The sequence below is a fragment of the Oryx dammah genome, unplaced genomic scaffold, assembly GCF_014754425.2.
Source record: "Oryx dammah isolate SB20612 unplaced genomic scaffold, SCBI_Odam_1.1 HiC_scaffold_29, whole genome shotgun sequence".
NCBI classification, from domain to species: domain Eukaryota; kingdom Metazoa; phylum Chordata; class Mammalia; order Artiodactyla; family Bovidae; genus Oryx; species Oryx dammah.
Genome location: NW_024070213.1, coordinates 60027468 through 60054574, shown reverse-complemented (window position 1 = coordinate 60054574; position 27107 = coordinate 60027468). Strand labels below are relative to the sequence as shown.

The window sequence follows — 27107 nt, the reverse complement described above, 5'->3', positions numbered from 1 at the left end:
GGCCGGGGCGGCGCCGGTGGGAGCGGAGGCGGGAGCCGCGGGGAGACTAGGGGCTGCGGCCGCTGCGGTCGTGCTGGCCGGTGCTGGGGCGGCGGGAGAGGGGTAGAGGGGCAGCGAGGTGGAAGACTGGGAGGACCTCCTGAAGGACCAGCGAGACTCGGAGACCAGAGATCCTCCTCGGGAGATCTGAGATTCGGGGCGCCAGTATATTTCCTTGCCCTTGCCAGGAGCGCGAGCAAGGGGTTGCCCCATGGCGGGAACTCCGGGCCGCGATCCTTGGGGGACCCCTGGGATTTGTTACCTTTTCGGCTCCCTGCTCGCCGGACTGCTCTTCCCAGGGGCTGCCGCCTTCAATCTGGACGTGATGGGCGCCCTGCGCAAGGAGGGCGAGCCGGGGAGCCTCTTTGGCTTCTCGGTGGCTCTGCACCGGCAGTTGCAGCCGCGACCCCAGAGCTGGTGAGTCACCGCACCCGCCCAGAATCCCAGCGCCCGAGCCACAGATGCCCACCCCGTTCTTCCGCCCCATGTCTCAATCTTCCAACCTTATCAAGACTCAGGCTGCCCCCAGATATCCCACGCCCCAGCCTGAAGCCTTGTCTGCCTTGGATCTGAGACCCAGGCGATCTTGCTTTGGGGATGAGTTGGAGAGCAAGAGTCTAGTCTTGGCTGGGAGCTATCCCCTTTCGCTTTTCACCCCAACTTGCATCCTTGTTCCAGTCCCAGGGCCTGTGGCTCCCCTCCTTCTTTAGGAGGCTGAACACCCTCAGGGAGGGAGCAATTCACCTTTGTTTAGGACAGGTGAAGGAGAGGACAGAGAGACTGAGGGTACCATGGGAGGGATAGAGGGTAGACTCCAGAAATAACTTCCTGCGAGGGCATTGCCATGGGAGGGAATGAGAGCAGCAGGACTCTGGGAGGCCAGGAGAGATCTGAGCTTCTGTGGCTCAAAACTAGAGGGAGGTTGGGAGGGTTTGGCACTCTGTACTAGGTAGTTTAGAGATAGAGGGTGGCAGAAATCAGAGCTCCCCAAAGTTGTAGCAGCAGCAACAGTAGTGAGAGATCTAGAGGGGATGCTGGCCAGGCTGTTCCCCTTCCTCCTCCTCAGGAGATATCCAGCTCCAAGAATCTCAGCAGTAGGGGGAGACAGGGAGGGGTGAGGGGCAGAGGACAATTCTGGTTATTTTCTAATCAGTTCAGGACCCGTGGGAGAAAGATAGATTCGTGTGTGGGGACTGTGACTATCATGATTCCTGTACTATTGGCCCCATCTCTGTGTGAGATTTTAAAAAGACAGGCAGGAAAGAGAAAGCGGCCCACCCCTTCCTGCCAGGGGACTTTTCTCTCCTCGGCTAGTGCCTAAGCCACAGTCAATGTCCATTACTGGGATCAGTGCTGTCCACTGGGACCATCTCCTCCCCTCTGCTATTGGCCTAGGGGCAGAGGGAAGGGACGAGAGCTCATTTCTCTTCCCTGGCTCAGGGAAAAGGGGCTAGCTCTGATCTTCTTTTTCCATTATCTCTGTCATCAGGGAGCAGGGTCAGAGATCCCCCACTCTTTGGGAGCAATGGAAAGCTACTGACTTTATCTCTTCTTCCGTCTGCTATCCTCTTCCTCCCTCTTTTCTGTCTCCCTTCCTCCCCCCCTCCCCCCATCTGCCAGAGTTCCAGGACTGGAGGCCTTTTTAGGACATGCTGAAGTCTCTGAGCTATTTCCAGGCAAATTCTAGGTTATTTTTAATGGTCTCTTGTCATTTCCCCCTTGTCCCTGGAGGTGGCCCCTGATTCTGTCTCCCAGAGCCAAGCTGGGGGCATTCCCAGAGGGGCCTGCTCACCCCCTCACCCTGCTCTTGCTCCAGCAAGGGGTGCTCTGCTGTCTGGTGGCACGTGAGGGGTGGGATACCCTGGCTAAGTCCTTGGCTTTGGGGTTGCAGATAGTTGTCCCCACCACTCTCTGATCGAAAAACCTCATCCATTTGGATGTCTTTCAGTCTGGCCCAGGAATGAGACTTTGAAGTTCAGCCTTCTGTGGTTTCAGCCTCATTTGTTTCCATCAACTGTAATACCAGCAATGGTTCTACCAAATAGACTATGTGTGTGTGTGCTGAGTTGCTCAGTTATGTCCGACTCTTTGTGGCCCCATGGACTGTAGCTCACCAGCTTCTCTGTCCATGAGATTTCCCAGGCGAGGATACTGGAGTGGGTTGCCATTTCCTCTTCCACGGGATCTTCCTGACCCAGGCATCAAACCCATGTCTCTTGCCTATCCTGCGTTGGCAGACAGATTCTTTATCACCAACGCCATCTGGAAAGCCACCAGATAGAGTAATTGTGGATATTGAAAGGTTTGTTAACATATGTAAAATTCTGAGCATAGCACAAGGTTCAGTGTGGGTGGTACGAAAGTGTTGGTACCTTTTTTCTTTTATGGTGATCCACAGAGCTGGAGCATAGCTTTAGTGCCTTACAGTGAGCCTGGATCCAAAGGCTTGGCCGGAGCACCCCCAGGGCTGAGCCAACCTTCCAGGCCAAGCACCCTCCCCAGAGGGCCACCCAGATTGAGAGAGTCAGAGAGGGCTGGACTTGGGTCACAGCCTGGAGTGAATGGGAAATTAAGAGGTGCAAAGGCTACTCCTTCACCTCCACTTAGCCAGCCTCCCAGACAGTCCCTTGCTCCTAGCTGCCTTTCTCTCTACAGTGGCTGCAACTGTGGCTACTGTTTGTCCAGAGGTCTGGGGTGGCTGGGGATCGTGGGATGAAGCCAAGAAAGAGTGTGTGGCTGGGGCAGAGGTGGAGGGAATGGAGAGGCTGTGTGTAGGAAATCTTGTTCCAGGCAGGATGGTCTGGTCTGTTCTCCATCAAGAGAGGGGCTGGGTATAGCTATGCACTCAGCTTCTTTCCTCTGTATGGACCCCTCCCCTTCTTTCAACTCCCTACTTGTGACCTCCAGGGGAGATGTGAGCATTGAACGTGGACTGTTAGCCTCTCTTGATACTTAGTTCTGCGCCGACCAACTGATACACTGTGTGTCTCTGTGAGTCTGCATGACATGTAGGTCCAGCAAACACAGCTTGATGCCTCCTATGGGGCAAATGCAAAAATGAATGAAGCAGCCTGGGTCCTCCAAGGGCTCACCATCTCTGTGTTTACAGATGGGGGCACCACGGACTTGTCTGGAGGTTAGCCAGGCCACCTAGTTTCTTTTTCTGCTCGGAGTACCCTCCTCTCCCCATCTCCCTCTTCCTTTTCTGAAGGTGGTCAGTCATAGTCATTGGGTGGAAAAGGTATGGATATTGGAATTAAGCAGATGTGGGTTTGAATTCCTTTGTGCTACCAATGTCTCTGAGTGAGTCTCCTCATCTGAAAGATAAGCAAAGAATCCTTACATAGGACTGTCATGAAGATTAAATGAGATAATGCAGGTAACATGCCTAGCTTGGTGCTCGGCACTTAGTAGAGTCATAAATCTTAGTTCCTCATATCCCTGGCATCTAGCTAGGGCCTGATTCATAGTAGGTGATGAATAAATATTATTTCCTTGTCTCACCAGTGTCTGACACAGGGCTTGGCAGATGATGTGTGTGCTGTGCTAAGTCACTTCGTTCGTGTCCGACTCTTGCAACCACATGGACTATAGCCCATCAGGCTCCTCTGTACATGGGATTCTCCAGGCAAGAATACTGGAGTGGGTTGCCATGCCCTCCTCTTTCAGATGATAGATTCTCAATAAATAGTTGTTAACATATGCCCGGTGTATGCCGTCTCCCCTTCTTCTCCCCACCCTCCTCTCGTGACATTGGCTCTGACGCAGGATGACAGCTGCTCGGAGACGAGGAGGAGTTGTGGGAAGGGAGAGTGGCTCTGTGCCCATCAGAACTGGCACAGCGCCCCACAGATGCCTGTCTGCCATATCGCCCCATGCCCCAGTAGGGGAGATGGAGTAAATGAGTTGGGGAGAGAGGCCTAGAGGTTCGTCTTGCCGACATTTTTGAGTCTCCTTCTGTGAAGAGAGGATCCTTGCAGCCAGCCAGGTGCCCATCACCTTGCCTCATCCTCTCCTTCACTCCTGGCCTGAGGGTCTGGCCCCCCAGGGGACCCAGGCAGCCTCCATTCCCAGCACAGTCCTCCCTGGGGAAGAAGCCTTGGCTGTGATCATGGAAAATTGTCCTGCCAAGAACGTTGTCGCTGGGAAAGAGTCTGAGGGGGAGGTAGGAGAGAAAGCTGGACGGGGGCAGGGTGGGGAGGAATGGGGAAATGGACATGGGGAGCTGCAGGAAGGATAAAAGGGGATTCAGGATGTAGGGGGCTAACGGGGCTGGGACTGGAGACAGAATGAGAAACTGGCCTCCACTTCTATGCCAGTTCAAGTGACTGATAGAATCTTGGGCTGGCAGGGTTGCTGGGTGCTGGGTTTTGATGGATCCCCTATAGGGAGTGAGGGAGTGGGACCCACATGTATTCTCTCGTTTGGCCCCGGAAGCTGGTCTCTAGGCCACCTCATGGTTCTGTTACTTTTGCTTCCAGCATTCTTGGCATTTCTGGGAAGGTTTCAACTGAGCTGGGGTTGGGGAGGAGGGCAGAGCTCGGAGATGGGGCCAGGGAGTGGGGGTGGGGGTAGGAAGGCTTGGTCAGGAACAGGTGCTGGGAACAGGCGGTTCTTTCAAATCAGCAGTACGGGCCAGGCTGCTCAGGTTGCCAGTGTGTGTGTGTGTATCTACTGTTATGCGGTCCCTCACCCAGATAGTATGCGCATACGTAATGTAATGATTGCGTGGCCACGTGTATGAATTTGCCCGTACCCGGACGTGGGAAAGCTGACTTTTGGCCCTTTGCCTTAGTCCTTCAACACTCTGCCTGGTACCGCGGAGTTGGGCCTGGGTGGCTCTGGGAGGTGGAGGGCACTGGCCACTAGTTCCTGCCCCTCCTCCATCGTGCAGGCTGCTGGTGGGCGCTCCCCAGGCTCTGGCCCTGCCAGGGCAGCAGGCAAATCGCACTGGAGGTCTCTTCGCTTGCCCCCTGAGCCTGGAAGAGACTGACTGCTACAGAGTGGACATCGACCAGGGAGGTGAGGGCTCTGTGGGGCTGGGATGGGGGGACGTGTGAGGAGGGGAGGGGAGGACTTGGCCTCCTCTTTCCTCCCCTGATTCCTAGTATCCTGCCACCAGCTGATGTGCAGAAGGAGAGTAAGGAGAACCAGTGGCTGGGAGTCAGTGTTCGGAGCCAGGGGCCTGGGGGCAAGATTGTTGTGAGTACCATATCTTTTTTTTGACTTTTGATATTTACCAATTTTATAGAAAAAGAGCATGAAATTTTGTTTTTAAAAAGAGGGAAAAACAGTTTGACTCTGTAACAGTAATATCATGGCAGTGGGTACCACTTCTTGTGACGCTTTGCAAGGGTGTTGAGTGTGTGTATGTATGGTGTGTGCATACACACAGATGTGCTTACAGAACTCAGGTTGGCAGTATGATATGATTTTCTGCTTCTGATGACTTCTGAGAGATGTAAACAGGTGTGAGGCATGGTTCTGTCTTTATAAATTTAAAAATATCTAACAGTTAATCCACCCAGCCATGTGTTAAATTTACTGAGAACCTTTTAAGTATCAGGTATTGAACTGAGAGAGGACATGTAAACACAGGGAAAAGCCTGGTCCATGCCTCAGAGAGCCTCCTGCATAGTTACAGAGATTCTCATCACACATGCACAAACATGATAATACAAGTCCCTTTGGGGCAGAATATGGTTAAGGCTAGGTGAGTGGTGTGGTCCCCAGTCTATACCAGTTCAAAGGAGGAGTGGAGAGTGAAGACTACTGCAGGTGGGGGTTATTTGAGTCTGGATTTCCAGAATAAGCAATACTTGGAGAGTGGAGATGGAGGGAATTAGGAGAGTGGAGATGGAGGGAATTATTTGCAGACGAGGTGGTGGCTCTCAGGTTCAGGAAGAGGACCAAGCTGGGCATGCTGTGGACAGTCCCATCTGGCGGGATCAAGGAGGCATGAGTTCTGTGGCCGAGTCATGCTGTGGGTGCCAGGGGAGAATGTAGAGCAAGGACTTCTTGCTGCCAGGGCAAAGAAGTGGGTTCAGAGAAGGCAGGGATGGGGGTAATGTATTCTATATACCTGCCTAATGCTAGGCTGGGAGGTGGTACCCAAGTGATGCTGGCAGAGGCGTGTGTGTGTGCACGTGCATGCATGTGTGTGTATATGCACTCGAAGCAGCATCTGCCAAATTCCTGCACATGGGCAGTGTGGCTCAAGCAGGGTCCTGGCCCTCACAGTGGAGTGACCAAATCTGCTTTCCTCCCACAGACCTGTGCACACCGATACGAGGCGCGGCAGCGTGTAGACCAGATCCTGGAGACGAGGGATGTGATCGGCCGCTGCTTTGTTCTAAGCCAGGACCTGGCCATCCGAGATGAGCTGGATGGTGGGGAGTGGAAGTTCTGTGAGGGACGCCCCCAGGGCCACGAACAGTTCGGCTTCTGCCAGCAGGGCACGGCGGCTGCCTTCTCCCCTGACAGCCACTATCTCCTTTTTGGGGCTCCAGGAACCTATAACTGGAAGGGTGAGTCACTCCCCGGAGAGGGGAGAAGGGAACCAAAATGTCCCAGTACCTCAGAGAGGGGGTTGGGGGCAGCATGTGGCCAAGCATGCCTGCGAGTTCACCGCCACGGAGCCCTGGGGCCCCGCCACGCCTCCCACCGCGTCTCGCCGGCACGCACACGACTGGGGCCATCAGTTTCCTGTCCTCCGCATGGCCGAGAGTTCTGCAGCATGCTGGCCTGAGCCCCCACATGCCCAACCGGGGCCTGCATGCTCCAACACGCCAGCCCACACCTCATCACTCCCATTCCCATCTCCGCACGCTGCCGCTGGCCGGGCTGACACGTGGTGAGTGTGATGCCACGTCCAGGGGTAGAGAGAGACCCCAGGCAGCTTGGACTGGGAAGGGGGTGGAGATGGGGCTGGAGAGGAGAGGAGGGGCTTCCCTGGGTGCCTAACGAGCGCCCAGGCCTGTGGGCGGTCTCCACTCCCCACCCTGGGCACTAACGGGTCTGTCCTTGCAGGCACGGCCAGGGTGGAGCTCTGTGTGCAGGGCTCAGCGGACCTGGCACATCTGGACGACGGGCCCTACGAGGCGGGGGGTGAGAAGGAGCAGGACCCCCGCCTCATCCCGGTCCCTGCCAACAGCTACTTTGGTAGGGACCCCTCCCCGGCCCAGAGCCACTCTAACCCTCTGCTCCTCTCTCTTGTCCCCCCTCCACACTCCCACCCTTCTGTCTCTGTCTCTCTGGTCTCTCTGTCTCGCTCGCCCTCTTTCTCCCTCTCCCTCTTCTGCCTTCTTGCTGTTCTCTCTGCCTCTGTCTGCACTCTCTGGCCCGTCCTCTGGATGTCCCTGCCCTGGTGTCTCCCCGCCCCGCCCTCGCAGGGTTGCTCTTTGTGACCAACATTGATAGCTCAGACCCTGACCAGCTGGTGTATAAAACTTTGGACCCTGCTGACCGGCTCCCAGGACTGGCCGGCGACTTGGCTCTGAATAGCTACTTAGGTTTGTAAGCTCCCCTCCACTTCCCCCTGGGCCCTGGGGGCTTGGCCTGGCCTCCCTGCCTCTCCTGCCCTACCCCCCAACACCTACCCAGAGAAACACCCATTTGGCCCAAATTGCAGAGAAAAGCTGAGCCCGGTGGCCAGGCCCACGGTGAAGAGGCCCCGGGGGTGATAGCCTAGAGGGCTATAAACAGGGGTCTCCATGGAGGAAGATCCAGGTGGGCTGAGGCTGTAGTGGGAAGGAAGGAGGCTGGACCTGAGGGGTGGATGGCGGGTGTGTGCGGAGAAAGGTCGAGATGTGTTGGTACGTTCCTCTTCTAGTCTCATCCGCATTGTTCTGCCGAAGGGGAAGAAACCAGGCCTGGGGGATGTTTGGTGACTCCAGCTCTTTCCCATTTCCCCCTTGTTTCCTACCCTCCTGTCCATGTGGAAACTTCCTCTCCCTGCCAGGAGTGACGTGCATTGGAGGGATGGGGGGCTCCTGGGCATGCCGAGGGGAGAGCAGTTTCGGGGAATCATGGGGGCACCCTGGCCCAGCTCCTGATGCTGCCCAGCTGCCTGGCCTCCCAGCCATCACCTTCCTCCTTCCTCCCCAGTCCCCAAGGCTACCCCATCCCGTGTCTCGTGCCCAGCTCCAGTCTCCGGATGGGGAGGACCGCCGGGTGTCTGGAGGGGCAGAGGAGTGGTCCAGCTGCGATGGAGATACCCTGGGGGGCACCTCCACCTTTAGGCTCTAGCCTGTGGGGTGGGGCAGGGTGGGGGAACTTAGACCCACTCTGGCTGGGAGTCTGGTGGGGGAGAACTCACCGGTGAGTTACCCCCATCCAGGTTTCTCCATCGACTCGGGGAAGGGACTGATGCGAGCTGAGGAGCTGAGCTTTGTGGCAGGGGCCCCCCGTGCCAACCACAAGGGTGCTGTGGTCATTCTACGCAAAGACAGTGCCAGTCGCCTGGTGCCTGAAGTGACGCTGTCCGGGGAGCGCCTGACCTCCGGCTTTGGCTACTCGCTGGCTGTGGCTGATCTCAACAATGATGGGTGAGAGTGAGGGAGGAGAGGCTGGGGCTGGGAGGGGCCTCTGGCCTCTCCTCCTGACTCCTCCTCCTACCTCCCTATCTCCATAGCTGGACAGACCTGGTAGTTGGTGCCCCCTACTTCTTCGAGCGCCAAGAAGAACTGGGGGGTGCCGTGTATGTGTACATGAACGAGGGGGGTCACTGGGCCGGGGTCGCCCCTCTCCGGCTCTGCGGCTCCCCTGACTCCATGTTTGGGATCAGCCTGGCAGTCCTGGGGGACCTCAATCAAGACGGCTTCCCAGGTGTGACTGGGAATGGGAGAGGCTGAGGGATGAGGAGAGAGGGCGTGGGGAGGTAGGCGGGGAAAGGCCTCTGAGGTCAAGGGCAAGGTCCTCTGAGGACTCAGGGAGAGGAGCAACCTGGGCTCCTGTCTGAGCTTTACTATTTACCAGCTTTGTGGCCCTGGGCAAGTATGCCCTTTCTGAGCTAGTGATAGATGCCGAGAGTAGTTGAGAGATTAGTGATGACACATGCAAGGTGTCCAGGACTTAGTAGCCTCTCAATAAAATAGAAAACAGGGTTTGGAGCTGAGTGTCTGAAGGACAGTTGGGGCCTGGACCTCGCGCCTCCTCACCCTCACCCTCAGGTCTGATTGCTTTTCTCCCATGCCTGCAGACCTTGCTGTCGGGGCTCCCTTCGATGGGGACGGGAAGGTCTTTATCTACCATGGGAACAGTCTGGGGGTTGTCACCAAGCCTTCCCAGGTGAGGGGAGGGGTGTGGGTGGACCCAGGGGGCCCGGCAGCAGAGGATGGGGGAGGCAGAGGCTGGGGATGATGGGTGGGGGGCTGACGGTCTGGTCCTGCAGGTGTTGGAAGGCGAGGCCGTGGGCATAAAGAGCTTTGGCTACTCCCTGTCGGGTGGCCTGGATGTGGATGGGAACCACTATCCAGACTTGCTGGTGGGTTCCCTGGATGACACTGCTGTGCTCTTCAGGTGAGTCCTCCATCCCCATTGCCCTCACCCTCCCGAGGCCGGAGCCCCTCTGCAGAGCCAGGTCTTCGGCCTTTCTCCTTTCCCAGCCTGACGTTCTCATGTATCCTGTGCTCTGGACTCCCCGTTCTCCAGGGCCAGGCCTGTCCTCCATGTCTCCCACGAGGTCTCTATTCTTCCACGAGCCATCGACCTAGAACAGCCCAACTGTGCCAATGGCCACTTGGTCTGGTGAGGCGGGATCCGAGGGGAGGGTGGAGGGGAGCCTCCAGAGTCTAGTTCTCCTCTGTCTGCCCAGTTTGGGGCTGGGGCAGGAGTGGGCAGAGTGGGGGAGGGGCCTTGGCCTATCAACCTTACATTTGCCCCCACAGCATGGACCTAAGGGTCTGTTTCAGCTATGTCGCATCGCCCAGCAGCTATAGCCCTACTGTGGGTGAGTAAGGCCCCTCCACGCCCACTGCATTGGGTTTCAGGGTGGGTCACTCCGGGGTGCAGAGAAGGGCCCATTGGAGCTGCCCCCACCCCAGCTCACTGGCTCCTCCTCTCCCACCTGCCACAGCCCTGGATTACATGTTAGATGGGGACACAGACCGGAGACTCCGGGGCCAGGTGCCCCGTGTGACCTTCCTGAGCCGTGGCCCCGATGACCCCAAGCACCAGTCCTCAGGCACCGTGTGGCTGAAACACCAGCATGACCGAGTCTGTGGAGACACCATGCTCCAGCTTCAGGTGGATGCTGACCCTTGGCCTCTGAGGGTCATTGTCATCGCATCATCTCTTTTTCTGGATTCCTCTCAGCTTCTTCCCTAACACACTCACACCTCAGTCTAAAATCTCCACTTTTGGGATGGCCCCCTTTTGGGCTGGCCTCTCTCTTACCTGCTGCCTTCTTGCGTCTCCTGTCAAGTCTCTTCTCCCTGGAGATGGTGATGGCAAGCCCATCTCCTTGCGTGGTCCTCAAAGCCCTGAGTCCTGGCTTTTCTCCCTTCTCTAGCTTAGCTCCCCATCTCCCTTCTTCATCTCCCAGAGCCTCTTTCCAGGCTTCAAGATCTGTCCTAGGTCTGGCTGGGGCTTTGGGTGGGGCTGGGGCCTGGGGGGTGGTTCTTGCATCCACCCCTCTCTTTTCCCTCCCCAGGAGAATGTCAAAGACAAGCTTCGGGCCATCGTCGTGACCCTGTCCTATGGTCTCCAGACCCCTCGGCTCCGACGACAGGCTCCTGGTCAGGGGCTGCCCCCGGTGGCCCCCATCCTCAACGCCCACCAGCCCAGCACCCAGCGGACAGAGGTGAGCATGTGCTCTGGCTGAGCCCAGGAAAAAATGGGAGGAATAGATATCATGGTCCCTTGCCAGTGACACTCATTCATAGCCTGCAGAATCCTTTCCCATGCTACCCTAGTCATTCCTCATATCTCAAGATGCTGTGACAGGTGGGCCCCAGATGTAAAATGGCCTAGATGATCATGTGTTCCTAGTCAGGGGGGTCAGGCAGTCTTTCAGACGTCCATGGTGCTGGGGGTCTGCCGTGTTCAAATGTGGCCTCGAAGGTCCTTAGGTCATCTCTAACCTGGTCTGCTGGAGGAGGACAGGGGAGCTCCATGCATGGTTATTATGGCCAGTCCAAAAGTGATGCTCTTCCCTTCTCTTCACCTTCTAAGTCTGGGACTTGGTTACACACAAGAAAGGCCGAGGAAATGTGTCCTTGCTGTGGACTAGCCTTCTGGCCTCTGCCATGGCCTGGTAATCACTTTACTGTGATTCACATCATTTTACTGATGAGGACACAGCTCAGAGTGGTTAAGAGACCAGCTCAATATCACACAGCTGGCAAGCAGCAGATCTGCAAGTTGAATCCAGGTTGTTTACTCCTCTGGTCCCCTACCCTGCCACATGCCTTGGCGACACATTCTTTCCCTGAGAAGGACCCCCTCTTCAAATCTCCCCCCAGATCCACTTCCTGAAGCAAGGCTGTGGTGAAGACAAGATCTGCCAGAGCAATCTGCAGCTGGTCCATGCCCGGTTCTGCGCCCGCGTCAGTGACACGGAGTTTCAGCCTCTGCCCATGTGAGGGGGAGTGAGGGAGCAGATGGGGTGGGAAGGCAAAAGTTCAAAGTACCCGAGGAAGTCCCCTGGGGAGGGCTCGGAGGGGCCTGAACCTGCAGAGGGGAGGGTGGAAGGTGAGGAGGGCCTGCAGACAGCTCGGAAGTTTGCAGGATGAGGGTGGTGACGGGCCCATAGCAGCTCACCTGGCAGGGAAGAATAATCCTTCATCATATTTTTGAAATTATATAGTTCACATACACCTCACTGTTCAGTCTTCACAACCCACGAGGTAGGAATTACTATCAGTTCCACTTGGAAGCCTAGAGAGGTTTAGTTACCTGCCCAAGGTCAGTAAGCGGCGGACTGGGGACCAGGAGGGTGGTTCCCTGACTCCCAGTCTTTCTTTTTTTTAATGTTTTTTTTTAATTTTAATTTTTATGTTATATACTGAAGTGCTAACCACTCAGTGCTTTTTTTCTTTAAATTTTATTATTTGTTTTTGGCTGTGCTGGGTTGTCATTGCTGCACACAGACTGTCTCTAGCTGGGGTGAGCCCGGGGCTGCTCTCTAATCGCGGTGCGCAGGCTTCTCATCATGGTGGCTTCTCTTGTTGCAGATCATGGGCTCTAGGGCATGCAGGCTTCAGTAGCTGAGGCTTCCGGGCTCTAGAGCACAGGCTCAATAGTTGTGGCCCACTGGCTTAGGTGCTTTGCAGCATGTGGGATCTTTCCAGATCAGGGATCAAACCCATGTCTCCTGCGTTGGTACGTGGATTCTTTACCACTGAGCCACCAGGGAAGCCCCCTAAATTTTTATTTATTTGGCTGTGCTGGATCTCAGTTGCAGCATGTGGGATCTAGTTCTTTGACCAGGGATTAAACTCAGGCCCCCTGCATTAGGAGCTTGGAGTCTTAGCCACTGGACCACGAGGGAAGTCCCTGACTCCAGTCTTGACTCTTTCTTGAGTGTGTGGAGATTAGGGAGGCCCAGGTGGAGGGAGAGGTTCAGAGGGTGGAGGCGAATCCCATGCATTGTGGGAGGGGGCGGGAGGGAGAGGCTGGGCAGGTGTTCAGGTCTTAGAGCAACTGGGATCTGGTCCTGCAGGGATGCGGATGGGACAACAGCCTTGTTTGCTCTGAGTGGGCAGCCAGTCATCGGTCTGGAGCTGAAGGTCACCAATCTACCCTCGGACCCAGCCCAGCCCCAGGCTGATGGGGATGATGCTCATGAAGCCCAGCTCCTGGTCACCCTCCCTGCCGCTCTACACTACTCGGGAGTCCGGGGCCTGGACCCTGTGGTGAGGACCTGGGGCAGAGTGGCAGTGATAGCTTACAGTGAACGATGTCGGATTCGTGACCTCTAAAGAAGATTTAGCTTTGGGACCAGGGATCAGGCTTGATCACTCAGAGCTTTTGTGTGGCAGAAGTTTTATTACAGTGAGAAAGGACAGAGAAAGCTTCTGACATAGACATCAGAAGGGGCATGGGATAGACTAGGCCCCTCCCTAGTCTAATCAAGGCTTTTACCAGACCAGTTCCCACAACATACATCTTAAATTAATAAGATTAGTCAGAAGGTTCTTGTTAAAAAGGAGAAAAACATCCTCGGACAAGATAAATTGTCGTTATATAATCACTGATACAGAGCTTAAGGAAAAACAGATCCTTGAGCAAGATGCATTGTTTTGTTGTGTAATCATTAGCTGGGGGCTTCCCTGGTGGCTCAGAGGATAAAGCATCTGAGGGAGACCCGGGTTCGATCCCTGGGTCGGGAAGATCCCCTGGAGAAGGAAAAGGTGACCCACTCCCTACTCTTGCCTGGAAAATCCCAGGGACAGAGAAGCCTAGTAGGCCACAGTCCACAGGGTTGCAAAGAGTCGGACAAGACTGAGTGACTTCACTTTCACTTTCACAAAAGTTAGTCTTAAAGATTGTTGTCATAACAACTCAGAGTTTAAGCCTTATGTGACTAAGACAAAGCAATGTAGAAAAAAAAGTTTGTCTCTTTCTCCTCCTCCAGGGCCCCAAACTCATCAACCTACCTAAGAATTTGCTTTCTCAGAAGTGAGGTCTTGGGGGCTTCGGTTACCCCAGCTGACCTCTCCTTTTCTCTCCACTCCAGGAGAAGCCGCTGTGCCTGTCTGATGAGAATGCCTCCCATGTCGAGTGTGAGCTGGGGAACCCCATGAAGAGAGGCGCCCAGGTTGCCACAGCTGCCCTTATCCCTGTCCAAGTGGCTCTCTAACCCCTGGCCCCTCTTCAAGCCCCTCACCCTTCCAGACTCTCATCTTGCTGCACTCCTGGTCTAGGTCACCTTCTACCTCATCCTTAGCACCTCGGGGATCACCATTGAAACCACAGAGCTGGAGGTGGAGCTGCTGTTGGCCACGTAAGGCTGGGGGTCCAGGGTGGGTGACAGTGGGGGCCGTTGGCTGGAAGTCCACCTGGAAGGGGCTCTGCTGTCTGCCTGTGACCGCTTGGGGTGGTGCCTGGGCTCGCTGCCCACACCTGCCCCCACCACTCACCAGCATCAGCGAGCAGGAGCTGCATCCAGTCTTGGCCCGTGCCCGTGTCTTCATTGAGCTGCCGCTGTCCATCACGGGGTAAGCCCTGCCTGGGTGGGCACCTCCACGGGAGGGGTGGGCACTGCCAGTTCCAGACCCAGGCTTGGGTTCTGCCTCACTGGCCTGACCTTCCTGACCCTCCATCAAACCCCAGCCCTCCTCAGCCCCTGTTTTAACCCCTCCTCGCCAGGGTGGCCATTCCCCAGCAGCTCTTCTTCTCCGGTGTGGTACGGGGAGAGAGTGCAATGCAGTCTGAGCGGGATGTGGGCAGCAAGGTCAAGTACGAGGTCACGGTGAGTGTCCTGGTGAGGTCTCTCCCTTCTTGGCACAGAAGAGATGCTGAGACGTGTTCCAGGGGCTGTGGCTCTTCTCCCATCTGGCTCCTGGTGGTCCAGCGAGCCTGAGGCCTCCCCTAGCTCCTGGGCCTTGACTGCGGGCAGGTATTTGTGTTGCAGCCTCAGCTGACCATTTCCTGCTCATTCCTGACTGAATGTCTCATCTCACTGTGAGAGCACAGGGCCATCTGCTGGGGGATGGGGACGTTGGGGGAGGGCTAGTGCCTCTTCCCAGAACCCTTCCCTGCTTGCCCGGGGCCTCGCCACACCTCCCAGGGACATCTCCAGGTTTTCCCAGATTTTTGGTGGGCAGGGAATGGTGTGTGAATTAGGATCCTGAGTCTTTGTGGAAGTTATGCTTCCTGAGCTTTCCCTGCAGCCTTGTCTCCTCCATCTCATGGGTTTAGAACCCACCCTTTGATTCTGTTATGTCAAAAAGTACCAGCTCCCAGTGGACCCTCTACGATTCTCTCCTTGTCGGTACATTAGAATTCAAAGTTCTGTGTATTAGGATTATGTCATTCTGTCCTTTGAACTGTTCGTGTACCTGTCTAGAATTTAGCAAAATATTAGATTAGAATAAAAATTTGCATTTACTTACATAAGTACATTCAGAATCTTTAGGTCTAGAGTTTTGCTTCCCCATAAGGACAGGGAGATTCTACTACTTTCTAAGGAAATTTTAGGCGCTTAAAATATTTAAAGCAGGAGTTCTTAACAATTCTAGATTGAATTTACCATGTCTATGAATCCACTAAATCATGTATAAAACATTTTGGGTTTGTGGGTATGGAAATTTTTTGGGTAAAGTATATAAAAACTGGGTTTCCTTAGTGGCTCAGCTGGTAAAGAATCCGCCTGCAATGAGGGAGACCTGGGTTCAATCCCTGGGTTGGGAAGATCCCCTGGAGAAGGGAAAGGCTACCCACTCCAGTACTCTGGCCTAGAGTATTCAGTCCATGGAACAGCAGAGAGTTGGACATGACTGAGCAACTTTCACTTTCACATAAAAACTGTGATCCAGGGTTTTCTAGGAGACTTCACGTTTTAGCTCTTCAAGAGCATTTCAAGTCTCTACTGATCTGTGAACTCATGTTATTAAAGAATCACACTATATGCTACCGCTACTGCTACTGCTAAGTCACTTCAGTCGTGTCCGACTCTGTGTGACCCCATAGACGGCAGCCCACCAGGCTCCCCCGTCCCTGGGATTCTCCAGGCAAGAACACTGGAGTGGGGTACCATTTCCTTCTCCAATGCATGAAAGTGAAAAGTGAAAGGGAAGTCACTCAGTCGTGTCTGACTCTTCGCAACCCCATGGATCACAGCCTACCAGGCTCCTCTGTCCATGGGATTTTCCAGGCAAGAGTACTAGAGTGGGGTGCCATCGCCTTCTCCGCACACTATATGAGAGTGTCCTTATTGATTTATTCACGATTTTTTCTATATATTGTTCTATAATGCAGCTATTTTTAAGCATCTTTAGGGTATTCTACATTTTATATCATTTTCTAGTAAACATGTATATGTGTTTAGTTGCTCAGTCATGTCCAAATCTTTGTGACCCCATGGACTGTAGCCCCCCAGGCTCCTCTGCCCATGGGGATTCTCCTGGCAAGAATATAGGAGTGGGTTGCCGTGCCCTCTTCCAAGGGATCTTCCCAACCCAGGGATTGAACCCAGGTCTCCTGTATTGCAGGTGGATTCTTTACCATCTGAGCCACCAGGGAAGCCCAAACATGTATATATCTAACATAAATAAAAGTTTTATAGAACACTCCTTCCTTACTGCATGTGATATAACCAGGTGTTTATTTTATTTTATTCTATTTATTTTTTTTCAAATGCTGATTGCAACCGGTAAAATTGATTCCGCTAAATAGTAAACTGCTAGTGGGTTGCAGTTCACAGTAGGAATCAGAGATCAAGTAAAGTTACACAATGCTCTGGATACCCTTGCCCTCCAGGTTACCAACCTTCAGGGAAAGGTTGAATAGTCACGTCTGTATCACTTTCAGGCTTCACAATCACACAGAAGTGAAGTCAATGTAGCAGTAAACAAAGAATATTCTTCCTCGCTTGGTAATCCAATTGGCTTATAGTGGAATTTTAGTCTTAGATATTCTTAGAGGTGTGTGAAAATTGTAAGGCTATGTCATTACAAAATGATATAAAATATATTTAATTTTCTACAGTATCAAGGGACTTCCCTGTAGCTCAGATGATAAAGAGTCTGCCTGCAATGCCAGAGACCCAAGTTTGATCCCTGGGTCAGGAAGATCCTCTGGAGAAGGAAATGGCAGTCCACTCCAATATTCTTGCCTGGAGAAGCCCTTGGACAGAGGAGCCTGGCAGGCTGCAGTCCGTGGGGTCGCAAAGAGTCGGACATGACTGACGACTAACACTACTACTTCACACTCTCTTGTGCCCACAGGTTTCCAACCAAGGCCAGTCGCTCAACACCCTGGGCTCGGCCTTCCTCAACATCATGTGGCCCCATGAGATTGCCAACGGGAAGTGGTTGCTGTACCCCATGCGGGTGGAGCTGGAAGGCGGGCAGGGGTCCGGGCAGAGGGGGCTCTGTTCCCCCAGGCCCAACATCCTCCAACTGGTGAGGCTCAGGCGAGGTGGGTGGGGCTGCTGAAGCAGGGTGGGGGTGTGGAGGTGGTGGGTGTGGGGTTCAAACTTTGCGAAGGCTGCCCTGGGGCTGGGGCCCTGTGGAGGAAGCCGCTGGGGAAGAGGTGCCATCTCTCCTTGCTGCGTTTGGAGGGACCCTCACTGGGCCCCCTCCCCCGCCTCAGGATGTGGACAGCAGGGACAGGAGGAGGCGGGAGCTGGGGCCACCGGAGTCGCAGGAACCTCGAGAGCAGCCGGAGCCCAGCACGTCCTGGTGGCCAGTGTCCTCTGCTGAGAAGAAGAAAAACATCACCCTGGTGAGGACAGGGCTAACGTGGTTCAGCCAGGATGGTGGGCGAGGGGAGGGCGTATGACAGAGGGTGGGGGCAAGGGGGAGGGCCTGGAGCTTCAGGGTAGGGGGTGGCCTGTGGCGAGGTATGATGGTCAGGTACCTGGGGCAAGTTGACCGGACACGTCACACCTGGGGGGCAGCTGCCGCCACCCCAGCTTCCCCAACACCCGCCAGGTGTTCACTAGAGACCAGGGCACTTAGCTACAGCTGGTTCCCTGTGCAGACAGTTTTCCCTGCCTAAATGGAAGGTCACATTTTAGAGGGGGTGGGATGGTTTTAGCCACCTCTGACGTCTCTTTGTAGTTCTTTTGAATTCTTTTAGGACAAAAAGTCAGTTTGCATAAGGGAATTTGACATAGTTTTCACCATGTTAAAAACACCATGTCAAAAAGGTTTTTAAAAGTTCTAATAATTAACTTGATAGTATATTTAGGTGATTCATTAAGTTTTTCCTTTTCAGGCAGTTTGGCCTCCCCTTTTCCTACTTGTTTCACGTAGTTATGTTCCTGAATGGACTCACTGAGCAGCTTAGCACAGGCTCTGTGCTGTCCGTTCTAGGATGGCGCTGGCAGTGAGAGTTGGGAGTGGGGGCGGGGGACAGATCAGGGCGGTGCTTGGCTTGGTGGCAAAAAGGTGACTCCTACATACGGAAGGATGGGCAACAGAGGCAAAAACAGGCAAAGAGACCTTTGCAGGGGGAGGGCAGCAGTTGGGCGACTCTGGTGGTATCTGTCTGGGAGAAAGTTCCCCTGCCACAGTCCATCCTTCCTGGGGGCCCTTAGCTTCCCTGGCCCCCTTGAAAGCATGGCAGGAAGCTTCAGAAGAGTAATATGTGTGTGCTTAGTCGTTCAGTCATGTCCGACTCTTTGTGATCACATGGACGATAGCCCACCAGACTCCTCTGTCCAAGGGATTCTCCAGGCAAGAATACTGGAATGGGTTGCCATTCTCTTCTCCAAAGGATCTTCCAGACCCAGTGGTCGAACTCGAGTCTCCTGCATTGCAAGCGGATTCTTTATTGTCTGAGCCACCAAGGAAGCCCCCCGGGGGTAGTATGAACTCGTGTAATTGCTGTTTCTTTGTTACATGGATAGTCTTGCTTTCTCCAGGTGACTGATTTCTACTGAAATGCTATCTTTTATCTTTTTTCTGGTGCCCTGTGGCATGTGATGGAGAAGGAAATGGCAACCCACTCCAGTACTCTTGCCTGGAAAATCCCATGGACGGAGGGGCTTGGTGGGCTACAGTCCATGGCATCGTGAAGAGTCGGACACGATTGAGTGACTTCACTTTCACTTCTTTTACGCTTTGGAGAAGGGAATGGCAACCCACTCCAGCGTTCTTGCCTGGAGAATCCCAGGGATGGGGGATCCTGGTGGGCTGCCGTCTATGGGGTTGCACAGAGTCGGACACGACTGGTGTGACTTAGCAGCAGCAGTGGCATGTGAGATCCTAGTTTCCCAACCAGGGATCGAACCCACGTCCCCTGTATGGGAAGCATGGAGTCTTAACCACTGGACCACCAGGGAAGTCCCAAGGCCACCCTTCTTGATAAGTACTTTGAAATGGGAGACTTCCCTGGCAGTCCAGGGGTTCTTTGCCTTCCAATGCAGGAGGTGCGGGTTCAGTCACTGGTGGAGGAGCTAAGATCCCACATGCCTCTTGGCCAAAAAAACAAAATATAAAGCAGAATCAATATTGTAACAAATTCAGTGAAGACTTCAAAAATGGTCCACATCAAAAAAAAATCTTAAAAACATTTTGAAATGGATTCTTTTACTTAAAATGACTTTTAGACAAATTGACAAAGGATTCTTGAATTACTCTACAGTGGCAAAATAAGGGCTGATGCAGAGAATTCAAACACTCTCAAAGCCATTCTTCTGTACGGGAAGTGTGATGAATAGAACATTAGTTTTTAGGCAGATGGTCCATTAGGTGAGATTGGACCAAATGGATTTAGGTCAGACCTGGAAGGAGCAGTGTCTCAGTCCCCTGTCCCCTTAGCAGCTCCTGGGGCAGCCACATCTTCCTTCAGTGAGTTTGGGCTTTGCAGAGGAGTGCAACTTTGCCCACTCTGGACCTGGGTTCAAGTATCTGCTCCAGCAGCTTTGCTAGCTGTGTGATCTGAGACTGGTCACTAGATTCTTTAAACTTTAATTTCCTAGTTTGAAAAATGGGGATTATAATAATCTGCACCTTGCAGGACAGTTGTGAATTTAAATGAGATAAATATCTTGCAGACAGTAGGTGCTCAATAAATGAGGTCATCATTAGGTAACATATGCATCTATTGGGGAAGCTACTCTGCCTGCTGCTGTCAAGAGATCTCCTCTCTGCTCCCCATGCATTTCAAAGCCAAATAGCCCAGATTTGGGGTAGGCTGCTATTCTAGACCACAGGGTTAGTTTGGGAAAACTTCTTGGAGGAGGAGAGTTTAAAGTCAGGAAAGGAAAACAGGAGAGATACTGAAGAGCTGGGGTAAAGGGGGGTTTCCTAGAGGGATTGAGGGGAGGCTCTGAGCAGACTGTGTCTGTGTGACCACATTTGTGAGGGTTGCTGGGCCCTGGGCAGCTTGGCGGGGCGGGGCCAAGCAGCTCAGAGCCCTGCCTGTCCTGGTCCTCAGGACTGCGCCCGGGGCACGGCCAACTGCGTGGTGTTCAGCTGCCCTCTCTACAGCTTTGACCGCGCGGCTGTGCTGCACGTCTGGGGCCGCCTCTGGAACAGCACCTTCCTGGAGGTGAGAGCACAGCTGGGCTTCTCTTCCCCAGTAGCCCCTCTGGGACCCACTTTTCCTTCTCCTTCCTCCCGGTCCAAAGGCAGCATGCTCTCAACTCGAGGCAGGCAGAAACACCCTCTGTGTTGGGCGCCATTCCATTTCCAGCTTCAGGAGCTGGGGGGAGGTGGAGGCATGGGGCATTAGGAGGAGGTTCTGTTTCCCTGCTCCCTTAGGAGTACTCAGCTGTGAAGTCTCTGGAAGTGATTGTTCGGGCCAACATCACCGTGAAATCCTCCATCAAGAACTTGCTGCTCAGAGATGCTTCCACGGTGGTGAGCTGCCCGGCGCAAGGTTCACGGGTGGTGCGGCCAGGGGAGCTCGTCTCTCCAGTTGCTCCACCCCTTGCGCCCTTCGCCCCTCCCTCCCCAGATCCCGGTGATGGTGTACCTCGACCCAGCGGCTGTGGCGGCAGAAGGAGTCCCCTGGTGGGTCATCCTGTTGGCTGTACTAGCCGGGCTGCTGGTATTGGCGCTGCTGGTGCTGCTCATGTGGAAGGTGAGGCTTGGGGAGGGTGGTGCTGCTGGTGGTGGGGCTCCCCTGTCAGGCTGTGGTGTGGTTTTTGCACCCACTGTCCCATTTACTGAGCACATCTGTGTTGAGCACTTACCCACGTGTGCCAACATCTCTATCAGGCCCTGGATGTTTCAGGGATAAGTCAGATGTAGATCTTGTTCTCAGGGCTTTTGTAGTCGAGCCAGGGAGGGGAGCCTTGTCATCCAGGATGAGGCAGCGGACTGAGTCAAGAAAGCACAGTGGGAATTCAGGGGAGGGAAAGCTTGAGAGCAGGTGGCCCTGGAGGGGCCTTAGAAGAGTAATAGGATCTGGATGTGGGAAATGGAATGTGGGTCTGGGCCTTTCAGAAGACCATGGGAGGGGAAAGTCATGGAGGCAGGGAAGTGTGGTCTGATTTAACTAGAGCATGGTGGCTAAGGCTGGGAAGAAAGCCAGGCCCAAGAAAGCCAACCAGTGTGGAGAACTGCCTCCAGGGAACTGTCTCTAGGACTGAACTCTGAGCTGCCACATACCAGGCTCTACATGGAACCATTCTTGCTCACACAGCGTAGCCAGAATCATGTGTGCATCCGGGGTTCCACATAAGAGCACACACATGTATATGTCAATACCGAGAATCACGTCCATCATCAGCGGCCATCCCCCGAAACACATGCCACATCTGAGCCAGGTGGAACCACACATGCCCTGGGGCCCCTCCGGAGAGCTGCCCTCCTCCCCAGGACCAATCACAGACCAGGCACAGCCTCTGGCAAATGTGTATCATCAGGCCTCTGGGTATCCAGACTGTTGGGAACCTTGCCATTCTTCAGGGAGATTGAGGCCTTTGAGAAACTGGATCCAAGATCTCTCCTTCTCACTACCATGGAAGGGGGACAAAGCAGAGATAGGGGTCCCCATCCTTCCTCAGCCTTCCCATCCTCCACCTCCTCTGCTCCCCTCCTCCCTTACATCCCAGTGTGGCTTCTTCCGTCGGAGCAGCCAGAGCTCATCTTTTCCCACCAACTATCACCGGGCCCGGCTGGCTGTGCAGCCCTCAGCTGTGGAAGCTGGGGGTCCAGGGACTGTGGGGTAATTGTTGGGTGTGAGCATGTGTGTGTCCAGATTTGTATGTGTCAGGGAGTAGGTATGTGTGTGTAAGTCAAGCTCCCAGCATTCAGGAATGTGCAAAGTGAAGAAAGGAGATTGCATGAGGGTGGTGTGAGTTCCAGGAACTGGGGTGGGAGGTAACTAGTAGGGTGAGGTTATAAGGGTGAGCATAACCCAGCCTGAGGCATGTGCCGGGTTGGGTGGGCTCCTGGAGTGTGAGCATGTGGGGAGTGCTGGGAGGTGCCCTGCATGCCTTGTTTTGGGCATGAGAGTGCAGAGACACAAGTGCAAGGAGGTGCCATGCAGTCCAGCATGTCAGAGTCCTGGGAAGTCTTGAGTGTGAGTGTGCAAGGGGAACACTTCCATCTTGGTATGTAAGGGCCAGCATGCTCATGACTTAGCGGGGGTGGCCACAGAGGAGAGGGCCCCCCTAAGGGAGATGCTGCCCAGTAGCCAGGCACTGTGTGCATGAGGCTTGAGAAGACTCATTCTGGAATTTGTGGGAGTCTAAGAAGTCACGTTTTCCCTTAGATCTCGTTTGTCTTCTCAGGGATGCTGTTGCGTCTCTTAAAAAGCTTAGGGGTGTTGAAATCTTTGGGACAGTGGTCCTGAAGTTCTACCTTCAACCCCTCTTAGATCTTGCAGGAGTCTAGGGAGTCACGTTTTCCCTTAGATCTTGTTTGTCTTCTCAGGGATGCTGTTTCGTCTCTTAAAAAGCTTAGGGGTGTTGAAATCTTTGGGACAGCGGTCCTGAAGTTCTACCTTCAACCCCTGTTTCAGGCGCCAAGGGAGATATCCTTGGTCCTGCAGCTCAGGCCCCTCCTGGTCTTTCTCTTGCTGTGCATGAGGACCGGGGGAACCCAGCCACGATGGTGGCACCTGTGCGGGCTGCTTCTGGCGCAGGCCGCCGTTGGTTCTTTCTGTCCCAGGGATAGTGGGACAGCAACCAGGCTGTGCTGGGCCTGTGCTCCAGGGACCCCAGCCCCACAGGCTCCTCATGTCTGGCCTGCTGTTCTTCCAGATGGGATTCTTCAAGCGAGCGCGGTACCCCGAAGCCACCATACCCCAGTACCATGCGGTGAAGATCCCGCGGGAAGACCGGCAGCAGTTCAAGGAGGAGAAGACGGGCACCATCCTGAGGAACAACTGGGGCAGCCCCCGGCGGGAGGGCCCAGACGCCCACCCCATCCTGGCTGGGGATGGGCACCCAGAGCTGGGCTCTGATGGGCACCCGGTGCCAGGCACAGCCTAGCCTTCTCCACCCTGGCCTGGCCCATAGGCCCCTTGCACCCCTTCTCCAGAGATGGCTCCTGGGGATGACGAGGGTAGACTGGGGTTGCTGGTGTCCCATCCAGATTTGGCAGGATCTCTTTCCTCTGGGGCACAGATCTCTGCCCCCCATGAGGACCACCTCCCCGCAAAACTTCCCCTTATGATGCTGTGAGATGAGAGGGGGTAAATCAGGGATGGGTCGTGGGGGAGGGTGAGAAGGACAGCGGTGTCCCGATTCAAAAGTGGGGAGAAGGGACTCTAGTCCCTCCCTTTCCCACTCAGTCTGTATAATGGGACCCCGAGGACCTGTCTCCCGAAAGTGCCTTAAGCCCAGAGGGTGGGGAGGAGGTTACGTTGCTGACTCAGGGGCTCTTCTCTCCCTAGCTTCCCCTCTCCTCTGACCCTAGTTTGCAGCATCAATGTAGTGGATTTTGTCTATTTATTAAAAAATATTTGAGGACAAAACCTCTGTCTTTTATGCTGAGTACTGCTTCCTCATGCCCAGGGTCTCCAGAGAGGCCTGTTCTCTCTGCATCCCCACAGCTCAGGTGGTGGTGGGAGGGGGCGCAGGGGCCTGGCAGGGACTTTGCTGACGTTTGTGATCACATCCAGTGGGCACTTGGGTGTAGTCATAGAAGCAGGGGAGGGGAACCACGGGGAAGGGATGGGGAGGGGTCCTAAGGGTGGGTGGGAAAAAATTGGGAGACCCAGTGCATGGCTTTGCAGTTGAGGAGATGACAGAGTATAACTCTCTTCTCCCTGTGGTAAGGGTGGGAATGGAGCTTTTTCACTGAAGAAGGGTTGAAGTTAGATGTCTCCCCAGCAGACATGGGGGGAGGAGAGATTGGGGTGGCGGGGGATGGTTTCGGTCTGCCTGGATCCCTCTTAGGAGAAGGGAGACTTGGGTAGGTGGGATCGTCCGACTGACCGACTGGAAGCAGGATTCGGGGACGGGTTATTTCACTGCCTTTCCCATGATGTGGGGCCCTACAGGTAACCACTTGATGGGAGGGGGGTGTTGTTCCACTTGGAGTTCAGAGAACTGGGCATTCTCCAGATCTCTCCAGGTCTCTCTGGTGAGGCGGCAGCCGTCCCCAATGTGCCTCCACGTGGGCTCTAAAACTTGCTGCCACAGGAAGGCCCAGCTTCCAAGCGGCTCCGCCACATGCTCCCAGAAAAAGAACACTCCTCCCTGTGAGAGAAGAGAGCTCGTCACCTACCTGCTCCACTCTGCAGCCTTCCTCTGACCTCATGCCATCCCGCTGACCAAGCCCAGTCAGAGCCTCCTGGTGGTGTGGGAGGTGCCAGTGTATGAGTTTAGGGAGCAGACAGCATCCTGCTCTTGACTTTCTCTGTCTCCCTTGACTCCTACCCGTCTACTTGAAGCCAATGTGAAAAGCCTCCGGTGACCCAGGGGGTTGCCTGGAGAGAGATCTTTAAACCATGACCAGGACAGCTTAGCTGTGGGCAGACAGATGGGGAGGTGGAGAACCAGAGGCACAGACCTCACTGGACACAAAGACGTTCCCCTAGAGCCCTCCCAGAGCCCTCCCAGAGACCCAGATGCCTGTGTTCCGGACATCTCAGCCAGCATCCCAGGGACACTTTGCACTTGGGCTCCTTATTAAGCAAGAGCTCCTCCAGCTCTTCCCTCCTCACTGTACCCTCCCTCGGTGATCTCACCCCTATGCTTGGAATTTACCAGTTACAAGCTGAAGACTTCCAAATCTAAAGCTCCAGCCTACATCTTTTGCTGACCTACAGATCTAGACATCCAGCTGCCTCTGTGTCTCTTGCCTGGCTGTCTCCATAGCACCTCAGACCTCATAAGTTCAGAACAGGTTTCTCCTTTCTTGCAGATGGCACTTCCCTCTACCCCCCTTCACTCCCTCCACTAGTCATTTATGCCAGAAACCTGGAAACCATCCTAAACTCCTTTCTCTCCACGTCCGGTTCCCAGTCTTATGGATTCTGTGTGTTAGTTGCTCAGTCGTGTCCGACTTTTTGTGGCCTCATGGACTGAAGCCCGCTAGGCTCCTCTGTCTATGGAATTCTCCAGGCAAGAATACCTGGGTGGGTAGCCATTCCCTTCTCCAGGGGATCTTCCTGACCCAGAGATCGAATTCGGATCTTCTGGTAGGCAGGTAGATTCTTTACCATCTGAGCTACTACGGAAGTCCTGTTACGGATTCCACGTCTCCTAACATCTTTACCTAGAACGCGTTTTTGTTTCCCATACTCTCTCCACCCCCTGCTTAATCCCTCGGGTCTCAATTTAAACACCATGTCCCTAAATGTCCTTCACAGATCTGCCCCCACTTTGTTCGGGCTCTGCTGTGTACTTCTACAGCACTCTATCCTGCCCCATCCAGGCCCTGGTCATATCTCCTGATCAAAAGCAGTTGGGGATGGGTGACTCATGTTCTGGTACACGAGATACCCCATCCTGGTGCCCTGGACTCTGGGGTGGCCGATGCTACATTGCTGCTCCACGTCCAGATCCTTCCCTTTCTGCTCACCGGCCTCAGAACTCTCCGAACTTCCTGCAGGACTCTCTTTGGACTCTCCACTGAGCACAGCACCAAGGTGCTGACCACCACGTCCATGGAGCCATCGGCCAGTTGTCTCATGTCCTCTCCGAAAGCCACCACAAACCGTTCATACTCGAGATGCCTGTTCTCGGCCATGCTCTTTGTCAGGAACTTCTCGAAGTGAGGATTGGGGTCCAGGCAGGTGATCTTGCAGCCAGCTGGGTAGAACTGGAAGTTGGCACCGGTGCCGCAGCCCAGCTCCAGCAAGGCCACCTTCCCCGAGGTACCTGCCAGCCCCTTTATCTGGCTGAAGAGTTCCCGTTTCTTGCTCTCCATCACTCGGTTGCTCTTGACCGTCAGCACGGCCATCAGGTAGGGGAAATAGGTCTTGCACAGGGGCTCCCAGAAACCCAGTAGAGCCATGAGGTGCAAGGGGAGGGTCAGGAGAAACACCAGCAGCTGCAGGAGTCGGACCAGGACGTCCATGGCAGCCTGGCCCTGAGTGGAGCTTCCCTGGGGAGACTGGCCGGTCTCTGCTGCCGCTGACCTGCGTGCGAGTCTCCTTTCGCCTTGCAAGAGGACTTTGCTCCGTTTCCTAATTGGCAGTTTCCTCTCTGCTGGGGTTCAGTGGATGTTTGAATTCCTGCAGAGAGCAGCAATCCCAAAGTCCCACAGGCTCTTTAACAAATTTTGTTACATAGGGGCATAATAAAGCGGGGGCGAAGAAACAGGTGGTGCTGGTGTGTCCTGAGTTCTGGGACGCTCTGCCAGGTTGAAGAGGTTGGTGTGTGTAGTCATCTCAGAGGGCTGTGGGGAGGGGGAAGGGAGCTCCATCTCAGATCACAGCTTCGGGGGGCCAAATGCCAAGGCAGAGCTGACTCATAGGCATGTCCTGGCCTCAGGTTCTGCTCAGTTTATGTAAGCTGGGGATTCTGGTTGAGTGCCCCTGGAACACCCCCAGGGCTTTGTAAACTGTAACCAGTTAGGCCTCTGCCCCAGATAGAAGCACAGAAACGAAAGTGTCTTAACTTTGGGAGGGGGGCGCGTTGGGGTCACAAAACTTCTCTGCTGGGCACTGGCCCAGGGGCTGCCCCAGCTCCACCAACAGCAGCCCTGTGTAAAGGACACTTTCCTGAAATAGTTCAGCCCTGCTTGACTCAGGAGTTGTCCCCACACCTTTCCCCTAAGTGCCCCCACTGGACCGGGCAGTGGGTTTGACCAGCAGGGCAGAGGCAATGGACTTTGACAGAGCACCTGCCCCAACCAGGGACCTTGTTTAAACTCATCCTCCCCCAGAGGCCATCACTGGCCCTGGAAAAGGCTGTTTGTGAGATTTTAGATTGTCATTTCTCTCTTGTATAGTCCCCATGCACAGTGGCCAAAGGAAGTTTTCATTTAGAGAAAAGAAAATCAACAACTTTTGATAATCAGCAAAACTGATTTGTGGTATTCTATTTTATG

General features: G+C 54.4%; 2 protein-coding genes across 12 annotated transcripts; one reads left to right on the top strand and one right to left on the bottom strand.

Moving 5' to 3' along the window:
• Positions 1-23580, top strand: ITGA7 (integrin subunit alpha 7). 11 transcript variants are annotated; one of them, XM_040232850.1, is made up of 27 exons: positions 1-456; positions 4934-5061; positions 5162-5241; positions 6311-6566; positions 7069-7200; positions 7431-7550; positions 8378-8585; positions 8672-8865; positions 9239-9327; positions 9431-9558; positions 9691-9786; positions 9927-9988; positions 10115-10284; positions 10691-10840; positions 11502-11617; positions 12701-12893; positions 13718-13798; positions 13905-13984; positions 14124-14198; positions 14350-14452; positions 16929-17105; positions 17296-17427; positions 20089-20202; positions 20415-20513; positions 20611-20736; positions 21713-21825; positions 22865-23580. In XM_040232850.1, exons 1-27 carry the CDS (start codon positions 251-253, stop codon positions 22923-22925), a joined length of 3489 nt encoding a protein of 1162 aa, XP_040088784.1. In that variant the 5' UTR covers positions 1-250; the 3' UTR covers positions 22926-23580. The 11 variants fall into 11 exon arrangements, with proteins under 11 accessions (XP_040088784.1, XP_040088788.1, XP_040088781.1 ...); XM_040232854.1 differs by lacking the exon at positions 7069-7200; XM_040232847.1 differs by lacking the exon at positions 21713-21825 and having other exon boundaries at positions 8672-8737; positions 8825-8865; positions 20415-20736.
• Positions 23541-26451, bottom strand: METTL7B (methyltransferase like 7B). Its single transcript, XM_040232856.1, has 2 exons — positions 25635-26451; positions 23541-24307 (listed from the first exon to the last, which is right to left on the bottom strand). Exons 1-2 carry the CDS (start codon positions 26130-26132, stop codon positions 24071-24073), a joined length of 735 nt encoding a protein of 244 aa, XP_040088790.1. The 5' UTR covers positions 26133-26451; the 3' UTR covers positions 23541-24070.
• Between the last annotated feature and the right edge of the window lie 656 nt (positions 26452-27107).

What these genes read in the sequence shown, in the direction of transcription:
- ITGA7 (XM_040232844.1), top strand. Translation starts at nt 251, where the DNA reads ATGGCGGGAACTCCGGGCCGCGATCCTTGGGGGACCCCTGGGATTTGT. An exon ending in CCCTGCCAACAGCTACTTTG is followed by an intron (nt 7,201 to 7,430) that starts GTAGGGACCCCT and finishes CCGCCCTCGCAG; the next exon opens with GGTTGCTCTTTGTGACCAAC. An exon ending in GGAACAGCACCTTCCTGGAG is followed by an intron (nt 20,203 to 20,414) that starts GTGAGAGCACAG and finishes CTGCTCCCTTAG; the next exon opens with GAGTACTCAGCTGTGAAGTC.
- METTL7B (XM_040232856.1), bottom strand. Translation starts at nt 26,132, where the DNA reads ATGGACGTCCTGGTCCGACTCCTGCAGCTGCTGGTGTTTCTCCTGACC. An exon ending in TTCGGAGAGTTCTGAGGCCG is followed by an intron (nt 24,308 to 25,634) that starts GTGAGCAGAAAG and finishes CTTCTCTCACAG; the next exon opens with GGAGGAGTGTTCTTTTTCTG.